The sequence below is a fragment of the Ambystoma mexicanum genome, chromosome 14 (genome assembly GCF_040938575.1).
Source record: "Ambystoma mexicanum isolate Mex_15411 chromosome 14, UKY_AmexF1_1, whole genome shotgun sequence".
Taxonomy (NCBI): Eukaryota; Metazoa; Chordata; class Amphibia; order Caudata; family Ambystomatidae; genus Ambystoma; species Ambystoma mexicanum.
In genome coordinates this window covers 185,332,153-185,349,063 of record NC_090940.1, presented here as the reverse complement: position 1 = coordinate 185,349,063, position 16,911 = coordinate 185,332,153, and the positions used below count along the sequence as shown (strand labels likewise).

General features: G+C 42.5%; 1 protein-coding gene across 1 annotated transcript in view; it reads left to right on the top strand.

The window, feature by feature from the left end:
• The window catches only part of LOC138527271 (16 kDa beta-galactoside-binding lectin-like), a 146,204-nt gene that overhangs the window by 14,939 nt on the left and 114,354 nt on the right, over positions 1–16,911 (top strand). The window contains exons 3-4 of the mRNA XM_069638366.1: positions 5,173–5,191; positions 14,025–14,123. Of these exons, the coding sequence (XP_069494467.1) occupies positions 5,173–5,191; positions 14,025–14,123 (118 nt within the window). The remainder of the gene's footprint in view (positions 1–5,172; positions 5,192–14,024; positions 14,124–16,911) is intronic.

The following is a 16,911-nucleotide window of genomic DNA, read 5'->3' as shown; positions in this document are numbered from 1 at the left end:
CCACACTGAATCTGTTGGTTGCTTTCATGACCATCAGTCTGGCTTTAGAGCATCTAGAGACATGAAAAATGCTCTTCTGAACACCCTTAAGGATCTGCCCTTAAATCTTGATTCTAACTCTCCTTCTGTCCTCATTCTACTCAACCTATCCTCTGCCTTCGATACAGTAAACTACAACTCACTGATTGCAAGTCTCCATGATACCCTGGGCATCACTGATCAGGCCATGTCATGGCTAACCTCCTTTATCTATGACCACCCATCCCAGGTGGAATTGGGGTCCTTTCTCTCCTCTATCACTCTCTCTGCATGCAGTGACCCCAGGGATCTAACCTATCACCCTGGTTCTTCAATGGCTACATGGCCTCCAGGATAGACACTTTCACCTCCAGCTTTCAGTGTTACACAGATGAAACGCAGCTCTCCTTCAAGTTACCCTGGGCCTCTTCCTCACTCATAACTGACTGTCTGTCCGCAATTCAGTCTTGGTGTACTACAAACAACCTCTGCTTCAATGCCAGTAAGACAGAGATTGTCCTTATCTGGACCCCTGCTCCCACCTTGCCTCTTTCTCTCTGGCAGGCCTCCCTTGGCCCTGCGCCTCCACCTACCAACTAGGCAAACAATCTTGGGGTCATCTTCAACTCTACTTTCTCCTTCTCGTCTCACATTGCAGATATCTCTAAAAAGTCCCACTACCAACTGCACCTTCTCAGAGGGATTCTACCTTATCTTAATTTCCCCCAGAGGCTCACTGTCTCTAGATCCCTGGTCCTCTCTAGGCTGGACTACTGCAACAGCTGCTTTCTCAACCTTCCTTCTTCTACTCTCCGTCCTCTTCAACTCATCCAGAACAGAGACTTATCCTCGTACTCAAGTCCAGGGACCGCATCTCTCCAATTCTGACATACTTTCACTAGCTCCCTGTGGCTGCAAGGATTAAGTTTAAGACCCTTTGGGCCTGGGAGCACTCTATCTGCATCGCTCTCTTCCTAAATACTCTCCTTCCCGAGCCCTCTGCTCGTCTTCCTCCAGCTCTCTGAGGGTGAGCCGCTTCACCAAGCAGAGACTTGGTGGGAGATATTTATCCACTGCTGGTGCTTCCCTCTGGAACAGCCTCCCTGCCTCTCCTCATCTTGAGTCAGATGTCATTAACTGCCGGAAACTCCTCAAGACTCTCCTCTTCGCCTCCTCCTTCTCTCCCCTCTCCCCTGCTACCACCTCTTTCTTCTCTCTCTCTCTCTTCCTCTACTTCTGCTCAGTTTTGCTTAATGGGGGGAGATCTTTATCCACTGCTGGAGCTTCCCTCTGGAACTGCCTCCCTGCCTCTCTCTGCCTGGAGTCGGATCTCCTTAAGTTCCAGAAACTCCTCAAGACTCTCCTCTTTGCCGCCTCCTTCTCTCATCCTCTTCCCTGGTAACGACCTCTTTCTGCTCTCTCACTCTTTTCCTCTACTTCTGCTCAGTTTTGCTGACTGGTTGCCTGGTGTACCTTCAGAGCCTCACAGGCGCCAGGCCTCACTCGCCAGTCTACTGCACTTGCCTCCAGGCCTTGCACTTGCCGCAGCACCACTGCACTTTGGTTACGACCCATGAGAGTGGTATCTCTCTGTACTTAACCCATGTTCTGATGGGAATGGGTGCACTTGCTCCCTATTAATGCACTTCCTGTCCCCACACACTTCCTGTTCTGTGCACCTGCATGATCTGAATGTACCACCCCTAGCAAGATTGTTTGTCTTGTCTTCCCCTCCCATGCATGGTTGCGCTTTGAAACACTTGTGTGAAAGCGCAAAATAAATAATCAATCAATCAGTATATCACGGTCTGAGGGAGTCAAAACCCTAAAATGTGATGGTCCGGCTAAGTATTTTCATTGAAGTCAGTTTAAGAAGGGTGAACTATGCACTTGAAAAAGACAAGCAGGAGGTTAAGTATCTGAAGGAAACATTAGAATAGAAAAACAGGAATGATCCAGTGGCATATAACCCGCATCAGATCTCCTGAATGACTACATAATTAACATCACTTATAACTTTTTAAACGGATCCTAAGAGCTAAGGTGGATTTCACGGAACAAAATATGACTGTAAGTGAAATATGAATACTTAATGAGAATTGAAAAAAATTACAGGGAATTCAAGATAATTTCCAAAACTCTATCTACGATAAACCACTGATTTGGGCCGAATTACTGATCAATTCAGATTATTTGCCTGACGCAGAAAAAGTCACAGAAACCCCAGCTCCAGTAGAAACCCCTGCTCCAGTGGGATTTCTGTGTGTATAAGCAATCCAGGGGGGCAATCTTGGGAATCTCCTAAACTAAGCTTTGGCCATGGAGGAGGATGCGGTTGGGTACTCTCTGCCAGATTCTCCAGCACAATCATGAAGAGGCTGACAGCAGCACAGAGAAACTCAGCATAATATTGACAAAAAAGCGTGCAACCACTCCAGATAATAGTTAATGTTATTTTATTTTATACGTTTTATTTATTTGTATAGCGCTTTCGCCAAAGCGTTGAACAGAAGAACCTATATTTTAAAAAACAGTACAATCAAAATGAGTAATGCATTCCAAACATATGAACAGTCAAAAAGTATAATCAGTTATTTGCGAGAGCAAGTAAAAGATGTGTTTTTAGATTGGTTTGAAAGATACACAGAGAAGACTTTGAACGGATAGAGGTGGAGAGTTGGGGGCAAGCAAGGCGAAGGAGTGGAAACGAACGATGCGCAGGGCGGCTTGGGGACAGAAACGAGTTGGCTCTGAGAGCACAGCACGCAGGAGGATGAGCAGTGAGAGATTAGTGAAGAAAGGTAGAGGGGAGGAAGGCCATGGACACAATAATAAACAATAGAAAGGAAATGGTAAAGAAGATAAGATTCAAAAGGAAGGCGGGATATAGAAAGAAAAGAGGATGAAATAGAGTAATGAGGAGGGAGAGAAAAGAGAACATGAATGGATTAATTATTTACAGAGAGAAGAAGGGTAAGACGAGAGGCAGGAAGAACAAGAATAAGGGCAAAGCAATAGTCGATGTGAGAGAAGACCAGGCAGGAAAGAAGCATCGTAGAGGCATGAAAAGAAAGACAAGGATGGGTGCTGCAAACATTAAAAAGAGCACAGCGGCAAGAGCGAGCAGTGGAAGAAATACAGCTGGAAAAAGAAAGAGGGGCAAAGATGACACCTAGGCTGCAAGCTGAAAGGGGGAAAAAGAGAGGCAGGAGGGGGAAAAGAAAGAAAGGGAGGAGGAAAAGGGGGAAGAATCAAAGTAGCAGGAAAGAAAATAACCTCAGATTTTCAGGGGTAGAGGTGTTGACATTTTTTAAAATGTTATTTGTTTTTTTTTACATTTATAAAGCGCAAGGCGGCCCTGGGGCATCGTGGCGCTGTTACAGTAAGGCTTACTTAGTTACATGAAAAACACAGGCAGGACTGTATGTGTTCTTGGGTACAGTGAACAAGATACAGGAAAGTACATGATCAAGTAAGGTATACGGTTACATTGACATTTACATGGTGTGCAGCTTTAAAGCCCCACGGTTCTGTGGTGACAGAGGAGCCGGAGATAACTTGTGCTTTCCTAGGATCAATACAGGTGTAGGCTTGATGAGGTGGGGTGCGCTAGATGAAGAGCTTTGTTATGAGTGTTTTGCGGATGGATGCGTGGGAGGTCTCATTCCTTAAGGGTATAGGTGGGCATTCCAATGTTTATGCGCTAGATACAGGAAGCTCGACCCTCCTGCTTTGGCCCTTTTGAAGGTAGGGACGTGGAGCTGATTGGTGTGGTGTGATCGCTTAGGTCTGGAGGAAGTGGCTCGGAATACTTTTTTTCAGAGAGCTACAGAGGGGCTGTGAGTGATAGGCACTTGTGGGTTATGGCAAGGGTCTTGAAGAGTATACGCTCTTTGTCCGGGAGCCAGTGAGCATCCTGTCTTGCGGGATGAGACTCAGTAGAGTGTCCGAAAAAGATGAAATGATTTATAGATGAAAAAAGAGATGAAAATATGAGATAAGCGTAGCGAGTGGGATTATGTAAAGGGAGAATGACGAGCAATGACAGACCCTTGATGGACCCCATAAAGAGGGATATTAGGAGGAGAGGTTTGGCCCACCGAGTAAGAAAGATTAGACATATGAGTTAACCCACCTAAAAACAAACACAGAAAAACCAAGGGAGGAGTAGAAAGAAGAAGTAGATGGCCGACAGTGTTAAAAGCTGCGGAAAGGTCGAGACGAATAGAAGAAAGAATGGTGTGTCGGGCATATGATGGCATAAGTGTTTCCTCGGGTCGAGAAGAATAGAAGAAAGAATGGTATGTCGAGCATATGATGGCATAGGTTTTTCCTCTGGTGTAGAGGTTGTCTTGCTGAGAGGTTATCATTTTGTTATTAAGCTTCTAACACATGAGAAGTTTCCCTGAAAAGGGTGGATCCCACCCTAACATAATAGGACTTTCCCCTTTGTACCATTTTAAGTCATGAATGACAAGGTGCCACAGTTCTTCTCTGTGATTGGCTCCTAGTATTTTCAGGAGCATTGACAGATTTAGAAACTTTCACAGGATCCAAACCTGCAAAACGTTCTGGGCCAGGTCAGCACATACTGTACTAGGTGTTGTAAATCAGTACAAAGATATACTACACAAACAGAGTCAATTGACATTTATGTTATAAAGTTAAATGATTACAGCATGAATAGTGTTCCCGGTTCAAAGAGATCCACGTATCCAATATGCCCCTCAGTACCCCAATTAATTGCCGGAAATACACTTTTTATACTGTTAAGTGAACCGCAGGTTAAAGCTGCCTTTCGAAAAGATATGGTTCTAGAGTTAAGCAATGGAAGCAGAAATAGGACTAGAGGTAAGCATCTGAAGCAGAAATAGGACTACAATCATTTCAACTAGAAAATTTACAAAGCTGCCCCAAACTGTCTCGGCTGCCGGTGGTATCTATGGTGAGAAAGAAGCTACTTTGTGCCTGCTAATGTACATATTGCTTCATGTACACTGCATGTGTGTGTAGTCTGGTGATCATACGTTTTAGTAATTTACTTTTTAATATTTTAATATTAATATTTTAAAGTAATGCTCTTTGTGGACAATATTTCACAACATTAATTTGAAAGCAGCCACTCATAACCTTTTTGTTTTATTTTGGTTTTAGGTGCACCAAAGCACCAGTTGTAAGTTTACATTTATATATATTTTTCCCTGTATGTTCCCTGATTTGAAAAAACAAAATCCAATTTACCCCTGAGCATATTTGGATTTCTGTGTTTCTTATCAATATTAACTTTTTTTTTGCAATTACAATGTGATGTATAGGCCAATTTGGTGGGAGATGGGGTGGGCCTGCCATGTCACATTCAGTGATTGTGCATTGAAGAATGCTGCAAAGAGGTTTGCTTCTATGCCAAGTCAAGGTTGTTCGGTAAGAATAAAACCAAGAAAAAGCATGCTGCACTATGACAGAACGGGCGCATTTGTAAAGCACATGTTCATCCCGATGGGGCATCTTGACACTCATAACACATGTTTATTGTTATCCAACTGAATGGTACTCATTTTATTGACACTCGGAAGGATGAAGGGCTGAGTCGACCTGCTGGGATTCAAACCTGTGACCATGAGGTCAAAAACAGGCCCTTGTAGTGGATGCATTAGTTCTCTGGGCCACATGCCCATCTCCTCTGCATGCTTATTACAAGACAGGAAATGGAGTGAGCTCAATTCTGTCCCAACTTGTTTATACCAAAAGAAGGCTCTTCAATGCACTTGAAATGAGGTAGAACACGCAGAGAGGGATTCAAGTACTTGGGAAAATACCTGGGCCTGAGGCGCTAGGGTCAGTGGTTGTCCACATGTTCTTCTAAAGGCCCTTATAGAGAGGGAAGATACAGAAATCCGAAGGGTTCGAATACCAAGGCAAGGATGGACAGAATCAAAGAAATTTGAAAAGTGGAGCAAGGGCAGCACAACATAATTTTGCTCACATGTTTTTATTTACAGTGGTACAACACATTATGTACTTGAAGACCCTGCCCGATTTGGAGCTTACCCTGCAGATCAAATTTTCCTTTGCATAAATACAACAAATTAGCCACCATGCCTTTTCTCCAATTATGTCTTGATACAGAAATGATCGCTACTATTCGATGAAATAAAACGTATTCTCTTAGGCATATATTACTCAAGCGGCACAAATTGTCCAACATGGATTTGTTCATATCTTTGCACCATTGTATTATTTATTTTTTTCTCATTTGACCAAAGGAAATGTGCGCCCCAATCCACAAAGGTCAAACGAATCTGTGCATCTCGGGTGTGCACATTCAGATGCCATTGCTCATTCTGTTTGCGCTTTTGTGGAAATAGAAGAGCGTTTCTGCGCAAGTCAATGCAGATTTCAAGCTCACCAATGGAATGCACTTTCAAATGCAGCAAAACCCAAAGGCATCGGCTGCACCTGTTTGGGCTAGGCACATGGGCAGGCCCAATATAGGAGATGCTCCTTTCTGAACCTTTCATGCATTTTCTTCGAAGTGTGAGAGCAGTGGTCTGAACTGCTCCTCTTTCACCTGCATTTCCATCCTTCGAAACGAAAAGACTTGCACTTCTCTTTCTTACCGCCTTTGATAGTGACAGGAAAGGCTCCCGACACTAATGTATGCAAGGTGGCTGGACAGCACATCTTTGTGCTACTGTTCATCGCGCCCCAACACCTGCGGAAATGTGCAGGTCATCTTTGAGAATTTCAACAATGGGCCCAAATGAAAAGAAAACATCCTCTGCACTTCTTACATTCGCCCCTATTTAACTCTCGGAGACATCCCCACAGGGTATTCCACATTTTGTTTGACTATCGAGCTGATCGAATTACATTTTGCTGCATTATTTACCACTTTTTTTAACTGTATTTTAAAATATAGATGATCGTTTGGTATACAGAAATGAGTGTGGGACGGTAATTGGGGGAGGTCTGGGGGACTCCCCCACCATTATTCAGTAAAAAAAACGAATCAGTAAAAATGTATGTGAATTGACTAGTTAGAAGCTTCAAAGATCCCTCCACAGTGGTGAACATCTAAAAAACACTGTCTCCCTCCGCCCCCCCACCGACCCACCAACAGAAATGGTCAAAAATCACAGGGGTGAGTGCTACCAGTGGAGTGATGGGCAAGCATTCTCTGGAACACCTTCTGAGATAAACACAAAGCTGGCCTTGTGCTCAAAATGATCATGTGATTTCAAAATCTAACTTGTTCATCTGAACATTTAAAAAAACTCTGATATAGAATGTTGGTAGTAATCTTCCTAAAAAGGGGAGTCCTGCTTCCCCCTGCTCATGCTTCATTACAGTTCATGCGCCTGGCGTAGGGCTTCTGCAGAGGAGAACACACATTCTAGACTCCTCAATGGATAACATATTCAGCACTGCCCAAGAGAGGACTATGTGAAGCGCTCACTGTCTCCACCAAAGGCAGGCTGGCAGGAGCTTGGGGCACGGTGCTTTCGTGAATGTAAACAGCTGTGGCCTGGAGCTTGATATATGCACATGTGTATGTTTCAGCTTATCCTGAGTAGGGGCTGGAGGTTCCGACAAAGTTGTAGAAGTGAATGCCATGCAATGATTGTAGCGGAGGGATCAGGTGTGTACAGGGAAGAGCAAAGAAGCTCAGTGCAACCGAGAAGCTTGCAGACACTTTAGTGGTACTTATTCTAGCTTATTTTTACAGCTGGAAAAATGCAGAAATAGCATTTGCTGTCTGGTACATAGAACTACATGCGTGCCTTTTGTGATCAGTGCATGCAATTTGTGCACACAAAGATATGTGACGTAATTGGCAGGATGGCAGTGTACCTTAACCAACACAAGCTTTGCGTATGCAAAATGGGTGCGTCTAGAGGAGGACAATGACGAGCAAAGAAATCAGGGACACACCTAGAAACAAAGATGGGGCCTTCAAATTCATGAAAAAATAGCAAGGCACTTGTTCCTGCATCAATTTAGCCACTTTTCAAGCTGGAATTCATTTTTGGCCAATGGGAAATTATTCATAAACACATTTCCCTTTTTTAATACTTCTCCCTGTAAGCAGATCATTTTCCATACAATAGGAATTATTTTGATGAACATTTACTTTTGTCTTTTTTTTCCAAGTTGAACTTCCAGGGAATTGTTAAGGACTGGAGTGTGGGGAACTCACAGTAGTTATTCTGGTAAATAGCAGAGACACATGTGCCCATCAAAGACTCCCCACCACAAGAACAGAAGACTCAGCCATGGGGCAAAATCTACTGTCTTTATTATCCAAGAACAGACAGGGGTTACACAGGAAAAGCAATTCTACAGCATTTTCAGCTTCTGAGCATGTGTCACACGGTTTTGTACAGGTGTGACAACACAGAATCAGTTCCTCTCCCAAGAGATACTGCTATTGGTCCTTTTGGCTTACATATATAAATGTATTCTATAAGGGTAAGTACACTTATTAGCATACCTTGTCAGATGACTCCACCTAGGGCCACCCAGAAAATGTTACGAGCTACACTGTTGCAGGGTCGCACAAAGATCATTGGCCTGTGCAGCATTTTATATCATCTCATGAAGGGAGCATCTGGATTGGCTAATGCAGGTCCTCCCAGGCCTTGGATCCTGTCTGGTCACAAAGCTCAGTGTACCTTTTCAAGGTGATGGGAAGGAACATGGAGGACTGTGTGTTCCATATTGTTGCCACTTCTCTGATCACCTAGCCTGAGAGAGTGCCTGCAGATTGCAGTTAAGGTGAGCAACACTTGCATCATTGCACCCCCTGTCTTGCTGGGAACAGCAACATTCCCACCACAAGTGCACAAGCATTGTCCTGCTCTGCTGGGTCACGTGTGAGAGGACTGCAAAACTAAGCCTTTCAGTCTGTGATTATATGGATTTTTAGTCTGAATTCTTGCACGTGGCTTGTTGCCTCAGGAAACAGGAACCCGCCCTTGTCCTTGGCTTTGAACACCAGCTCTGCGCCTCGTGCTGCAGGGATCATGTCTTCCCTTCCATGCATCTGATGCCTGTATTTCCTTCCTGATTTACTTCAGTCATCCTATATGCTCCCTATGTGTCTCTATGGCTTCTTATAGTAAGTTGCAATAAAGCATGTGCAAGCTTGGTCCACGTGTATTCAGCATTTGGCTGTCTCCGCTCTGGAGAAGAAATAATAGGTTCTCAGCATTATGTAAATGTATCCGTCCTCTACCTACAGGAGTCATAAGCATGTTTTTAATGTCTATAAGAAATAAACTAGTGCACGTTTGTGTAACTTGATGCATGGTTGCATATTTGGTTCATGACTAACGTGGCTATGCCATGATGTAACTAATGATGTCATGGATATCTGGGCTTATTGTCATTCGACCTGGTCTATTGATGAGACTTCTGTCTCCTCGAAACCATCAACTGGATATGGTTTAAATGGTTGGCTGAGTGAGTAGCGCATCTTATATCTGTGTGGTAGTGGGGTAGTCGGTGACAGACCAAAAAGTGAGTTACACCTTTCATTCCTCATCCTTTGAGCTGACATTTGCATAGGGGTCGTATGGGCCATTCCTGGGACCCTCTCTTCAGTCCCCCTCTGGTCGGCCTGTCAACCACAACTCTAGCCTTATTCACCTTCAGCTTTTGGAGCCAGCTCTTGGTTACCCCTCTAACGTGTCCATAGAATCTTGCATGATCGTCCAAACTCCATGTCACGTAACGGCAATCTCCCCCAGGGTTACACCTTGTAAAGGATTCCAATCGGGCGTCACACACTGGACCGAGACACTTGGTCTTAGCCTGGTATGTGGCACTCAATAGGAATGCTTTTTTCAAATTTCAACAAATTCAAATTGAGCCGCTACCCGACCCCTTTACAAAATACCCCGGGTCACAATGGACCATGAACCAGGCCGATTGGTGAAAATACAATATTTATTTTTATAATTCACAAAAATCACACATTTTAATATTGGGCAGCAATCACCAATGGGGTGATAATGACAATGGAAATGGAGGTAATGCACGTAGTTAACCTTCTAGTATAACATATCCAAAGCACAAATGAATTGGAGCACTTTTTGAATTAGGATACATAGCACCCCAGTTAAGATTTCCCCTTGCAATGTTCCCTCAACCCACAAATAATTGGATTATGTGTGGATAGAAAGTAGCAGGTAGTAATGGATAAGAGGCAGCAAACAGAATCAAAATCCGAACTTCCCTCACAAAATAAGAGGCAAAAAGGCCTAAAATTATACTTGGATTTTGATAGATAATTAATTATATGTGTGTTTTAATTAAGGATATACATATATTTTATCAAAGTATTAGGGATGTTATCTCCCTATCAACCATAAGGGAAGGTATCACAAAAGCATACAGTTCACAAAAAACAGACTCAATTTGAAAACCCAGTGCAGCCAAATTCACACATGGAAAAGTTGCATTTTTTCTAGTTTACAGTTTTAAATGCCAAACGTTTTTTTTAAAAAACGGGTGAAAAACACTGAATCGGAATGCGTTTTTCGGGCAGGTTGATAGATGCACTGCACAGTGACAATACAGAAGTGAAAGGAGGCATATAGCTGGTGAATTGAGAGAGATTTGGAAGGTAGAACAAGGTTTGTTTTTAGGAAAATAGAGCAGGTAAAAGAGAATCGGTTTTAAAAATGAAAGGCAAATTATACTTCAACTAAATTATTTAGACTATACTGTTAAAGAAAGCCACGGTACATTCAAAGATTGATTTGCGACATCAACCTTTTCCCGTCGGGATCGGATCTATATGGGAATTAATTTGAATTACTCCAAATATTACTAATAAATTACAAGATGAGGTGAATGAAAGAATTGCGTTAATGCTATGAAACAAGAACAGGGTGCACAGAGAATTAGAACAGTCTATACAAGTTATGAAGTTATAGATAGGGTTGCTTAGAGAGTGTAACAAACACAAAAGTCAAGATGGGGTAGACTATGTGTTATGGGGTGGGGATACTCACAGTCCGCTCTTATATTTGGGATTAGGCACAGTCAAATGGTTTCTGGACTCCAGGGTTCGGGTCTCCAGGTAGTGTCGGACTCTCCTAGCAGAACAGCTGGGCCTGTCTGGTCACCGGACAATCAGGACAGCTGGATGGCAGGGTTGCAGCTGGCATGCAGTTAGTGAGCAAAAAGCCAGGCTGGTCTCGGGATGCTTCCCAAAAGAATACCACATCTTTTCCCTTTGGTTATTGGGATTTATTTAGTGGGCTCTCTGGATTTAGGCCTTGCTGGGGTGGTCAGCAATGCTTTGTCCTTGCAGTGGAATCTGGAATCAGCTATGCTTTGGCTTTGCAGTGGGATCTGGAATCTGGCAAGATGAATGTAGAAGATCAGGAACGCAGGCACAGGAAATTCAGGAAAGAGTCTGTCTATAGAGTTCTGTCAGCCACCCTTTTTATAGAGTATGGTGACATCATAGAATTATACGGTATGGCAGGCTTAGCTAAGCATGCCTCTAAACAACTGGATTGGTCAGGGGTGATAGTTACTGCCTTCCTCTCAGCTAGTTGGGTTTCAAGGGCATGATGTCAGATTTATGATGGGAGTTTTACAATGTCCAGAACCTCGCACAGTTCCTTTAGCTCAAATCCAGTTTTGCCATAAATGGCACATTTGTACAGTTGGGGCCTTTTAACAAATTACATAAGCAGGCTACATATTGTATGCGGAGCATGCCAGTCCAACTCTCCAGTTTGTGAGACATTGTTTTGCCCTTCTAATAATTTGTAGTCATTTTTAGTGTGAAATATTCGGCCTAAAATTCTATAACTTTATACATGGGTATGGATTATCATTAGGCATATCAGTATTGATTTTCACGTTGGCATCATGTACACTTTCCGTGGAATACCCAATTCTCTGCCATTACTGTACCCAAGGTGGCAGTGAAGGCTACGTTTTAAATTATAACCCACAAAATTACATTAAAACTGTCAACTTTTTTAATTCCTGCGAATTTCTATTACAAAAATAACCATCTTTAAAAGTTTCTTAATAAAATAGTCTTTTGAAACAAATGGGCATCTTTTGTCCTTCACTGGAACAATTTTTTTCTCTTCAGCTACCACCAACTCTCAATTCAGCCCAGTGTGGGGAGGGGGTTTCCCAGTTTGACTGAATGTTTATGGCCCCCTCCACTTCACAGGTTGGTGTCCCAGAAGTTCCATTGTTTGAGGCCTCAGCCCAGACAAAAGTCTGCCACGGTAGCAATTATCACTTGTGTGTTCTAGCATCTACTTTGAGGGACCTTCTGTTGCTGGCAACCCCCAAGCAGAAACCTGTTTGGGGCTGATTTCCCCCATGTAGCCAATGCAATTTAATTCCTTATTTTTTATTTTTGTTGTAGATCAGAATAAACCCTGTTGAATAACATCTCCCATATATTTTTCAAAGCACAAAACCCCTTCACCTTGCTAGATAAGGGCAGGGCCTTATCCAACATACACTTTTAAACAAGTATTTTTCTTTATTTGCAAAAGTATGTTTAAACCTGTGATGACTGCAGACAATTTCCTTGCAAATTTGTTTTTTCTCTTCCCTCTGAATTGCCACATTATTTTGTAGCCCTAGTTAGCTTCTTGTATGCAGCAATGGGTTAAAACACAGATGCACTCAAATTGACATAGGCCCACCGAGCCAAGGCCTTTTTGACGCATTGATCCTTGACATTTTGTAGCCAAGAAGTAAAGCATTTCCTCTGTAGCTGAAGTAAAGCTTCTTTTGATTTCTTCAGATCTGAACAACAGCCCATTATTCAGGAATACTGCTCTTGCCTATTGGAGCACAATGTGAATGTGGATAAGCATGACAAGGTCTCATTAATAAAAGTATTGTGATGAGGAACAGAGGAAAAAGAGCATTAAAATGTAAATATTTCCCTTTTTCATATGGGGTCTTTGTGCTTGCAGCAAAGCAGCGCTGCCTTTTCACTCCCCTTCTTTTGTACATGTAAGAACACACTGACAGGCTTTCTCAGTGTGCCCCCTTGTTCCATCATGCCCAATATGTGCTTGGCAAGATGGTGCAGCCATCTTTTTGTAATTGCCAAACGCAGTTTTGCCGCGAGGCAGTGGTGCTCACAGGAGCCAGCGCAGCCATTTGGATGCTTCTGCTGAAGTGCAGCCTGGTTATGGGAGGGAGTAATGCTGAGTGGGTAAATATATCCCACAAATTCCCCCCCACCCGACTCTTCTGAGATTCCTTGTCGAGGGAGAGTAGGGAAAAGTGGGATTCATCAGTAGGGCAAGATGGGGTTCATCAGGGGGAGTCCTTCCATTATCAGGGCGAGGTACTGCACAATCCTCCCATTGTCTTTCTTTGTGGCATGGAGCGACACCCCAGTTTTTCTTTTGTTCTTACCTTTCCCGGTCCCCGGGGAGGTCCTCCTTGGTGTTCAATGGGCAGAACCAGTACAAATATATTAAATAAATCAGAACCGGTTACTACATTTTCCCACTGAATGCCCTCCAGGGAGGTGGACAGCAGTGGGACACACATACATTTAATAATGCTAGTAGTTATGCAATAAAGGTAATTGATCAGTCCAGAGACACATATAACTATGGATTTGGCTAGAATTCTGGGTAATCCCTTTCGACCTAACAATGAAGAAACATACTTCATGTTAAATATTTATAACTCTAAACCGATCTGTTCCCTTCTGGTTCTTCTTAGTCTGGTTCTCATTCTCCAGATGTTTCCTCTATTTGCTGCAAAGTGTGCCTAGGGTGATAACTTTTTAACTGATTAATATGGACCCATTTTTCTTCTGTCAGTTCTCCTTTTGGGTTTGCAGATTCTGTAGGCGACAATTTCGCACCACCTGGGGAGAAATTTCCACTCCTTGATCTGGTTCCTTTGGAAATTGTACAAGTAGACCCTGTCTCCTACTTGGTATTCTTTTTTGGTTGTTTTTAAGTCATATTGAGTCTTCATCCCCTCTGCAGAGTTCTCCAGATTCCGCTGAGAGTACGCAAAAGTATCCTGAAGTTGTTTTCATCGATCCTCAACTTACTCATACAATCGTCCCCAAACCAGAAATTATTGTAAGTTTACATTTATATATATTTTTCCATGTATGTTCCTTGATTTGTAAAAAAAAATAAAAAGAATCCAATGGACCCCTGAGCATCATTGGATTTCTGTGTTTCTTATAAATATTAACTTTTTTTTGCAATTAGAATGTGATGTTTAGGCCAATTTGGTGGGAGTTGGAGTGGGCCTGTCATGTCACATTCAGTGATTGTGCATTGAAGAATGCCGCAAAGAGGTTTTGCTTCTATGCCAAGTCAAGGTGTGTTCGGTAACAATAAAACCAGGCTGCACTATGGCATAACAAGCGTATTTGTAAAGCTCACCCCGATGGGCCATCTTGGCACTCATAACACATGAGTATTGTTATCCAATTGAATGGTACTCATTTTATTGACCTCGGAAGGATGAAGGGCTGAGTGGACCTGCTGGGATTAGAACCTGTGACCATGAGGTCAAAGACAGGCCCCTGTAGTGGATGCATTAGTTCACTGAGCCACATGCCCATCTCCTATGCATGCTTATTACAAGACAAGAAATGGAGTGAGCTCAATTCTGTCCCAACTCGTTTATACCACCAGAAGGCTCTTCAAGGGCTTTGAAATGAGGTAGACCACAAAGAGAGGTATTCAAATACTTGGGACAACACCTGGGCCTGAGGCGCTATGGTCGGTGGTTGTCCATATGTTCTTCATAAAGGCCCTTATAGAGAGAACATGCGAGAAATCCAATGCTCGAAAGGGCTCGAATCCCAAGGCAATAATGGACAGAATAAATACATTTGAAAAGTGGAGCATCGGCAGCAAAACATAAGTTTGCTCACGTTTCTATTTACAGTGGTACAAAACATTATGCACTTGAAGACCCTGCCAGATCTGGAGCTTACCCTGCAGATCCCATTTTCCTTTGCATAAATACAACAAATTAGCCACTATGCCTTTGCACCAATTATGTCTTGATACAGAAATTATCGATACTATTCGATGAAATAAAACATATTCTCTTAGGCGTATATTACTGAAGCAGCACCAATTGTCCAACATGGATTTGTTCATATCTTTGCACCATTGTATTATTATTATTTTTTTCATTTGACCAAAGGAAATGTGTGCCCCAATCCACAAAGGTCAAACGAATGTGTGCATCTCGGGTGTGCACATTCAGATGCCATTGCTCATTCTGTTTGCGCTTTTGGCCCACGTATATTCAGCATCTGGCTGTTTCCACTCTGGAGAAGAAATAATAGGTTCTCAGCATTATGTAAATGTATCCGTCTTCTACCTACAGGAGTCATAAGCATGTTTTTAATGTCTATTAGAAAAAAACTAGTGCATGTTTGTGCAACTTCATGCATGGTAGCTTATTTGCTTCATAACTAACGTGGCTATGCCATGATGTAATTAATGATGTCATGGATATCTGGGCTTATTGTCATGCAACCTGATCTATTAATGAGACCTCTGTCTCCTCGAAACCATCAACTGGATATGGTTTAAATGGTTGGCTGAGTGAGTAGCGCATCTTATATCTGTGTGGTAGTGGGTGACAGACCAAAAAGTGAGTTACACCTTTCATTCCTCATTCGTTGAGCTGAAATTTGCATAGGGGTCATAAGAGCCATTCCTGGGACCCTCTCTTCAGTCCACCCGCGGGTCGGCCTGTCAACCACAACTCCAGCCTTATTCACCTTCACCTTTGGGAGCCAGCTCTTGGTTAGCCCTCCCAGGTGTTCATAGAATCTTGCATGATCGTCTAAACTCCATGTCACGTAACAGCAATCTCCTTCAGGGTTACACTTGTTAAGGATTCCAATCAGGCGTCACACACTGGACCAGAACACTTGGTTTTAGCCTGGGATGTGGTGCTCAATAGGAAAGCTTTATCTTGAATTTCAACTAATTCAAATTGAGCCGGTACCCGACCCGTCTCACACCCCCTTTTACTAATACCCTGGGTCACAATGGACCATGAACCAGGCCGGTTGGTGAAAATACTATATTTGTTTATTTTTAAAATTCACAAAAATCATACACATTTTAATATGGGGCATCAATCACCAATGGGGTGATAATGACAATGGAAATGGAGGTAATGCACTTAGTTAAACTTCTAGTATAACATATCCAAAGCACAAAAGAAATGGACCACTTTTTGAATTAGCATAGATAGCACCCCAGTTAAGGTTTCCCCCTGCAATGTTCTCTCAACCCACAAATAATCAAATTCTGAGTGGATAGAAAGAGGCAGCAGGCAGTCAGAGATAAGCGGCAGCAAACAGGATCAAAATCTGACCTTCCCTCACAAAATAAATTAGTAATAACAGATTTTAAACCATTTGCTAAGGCCTAAACTCGGATTTTGATAAATAATGAATTATATATGTGTTTAAATAAGGATATACATATATTTTATCACAGTATTAGGGATGTTATCTCACTATCAACCGTAAGGGAAGGTATCACAAAAGCATACAGTTCACAAAACAGATTGAAATTGAAAACCCAGTGAAGCCGAATTCACACATGGAAAAGTAGCATTTTTTTCTAGATTACAGTTTTAAATGCCAAAGTTTTTTTCAAAAAACAGGTGAAAAACACGGAATCGGAATGCGGTTTATGGGCAGGGTGATGGATACACTGCACAGGGACAATACAGAAGTGAAAGGAGGGCTATAACTGGCGAATTGAGCGAGATTTGTAAGGTAGAATGAGGTTCATTTTTAGGAAAATATAGAAGTTAAAAGAGAAAATCGGTTTTAGAAATGAAAGGCAAATTATACTTAAACTAAATTATTTAGACTAT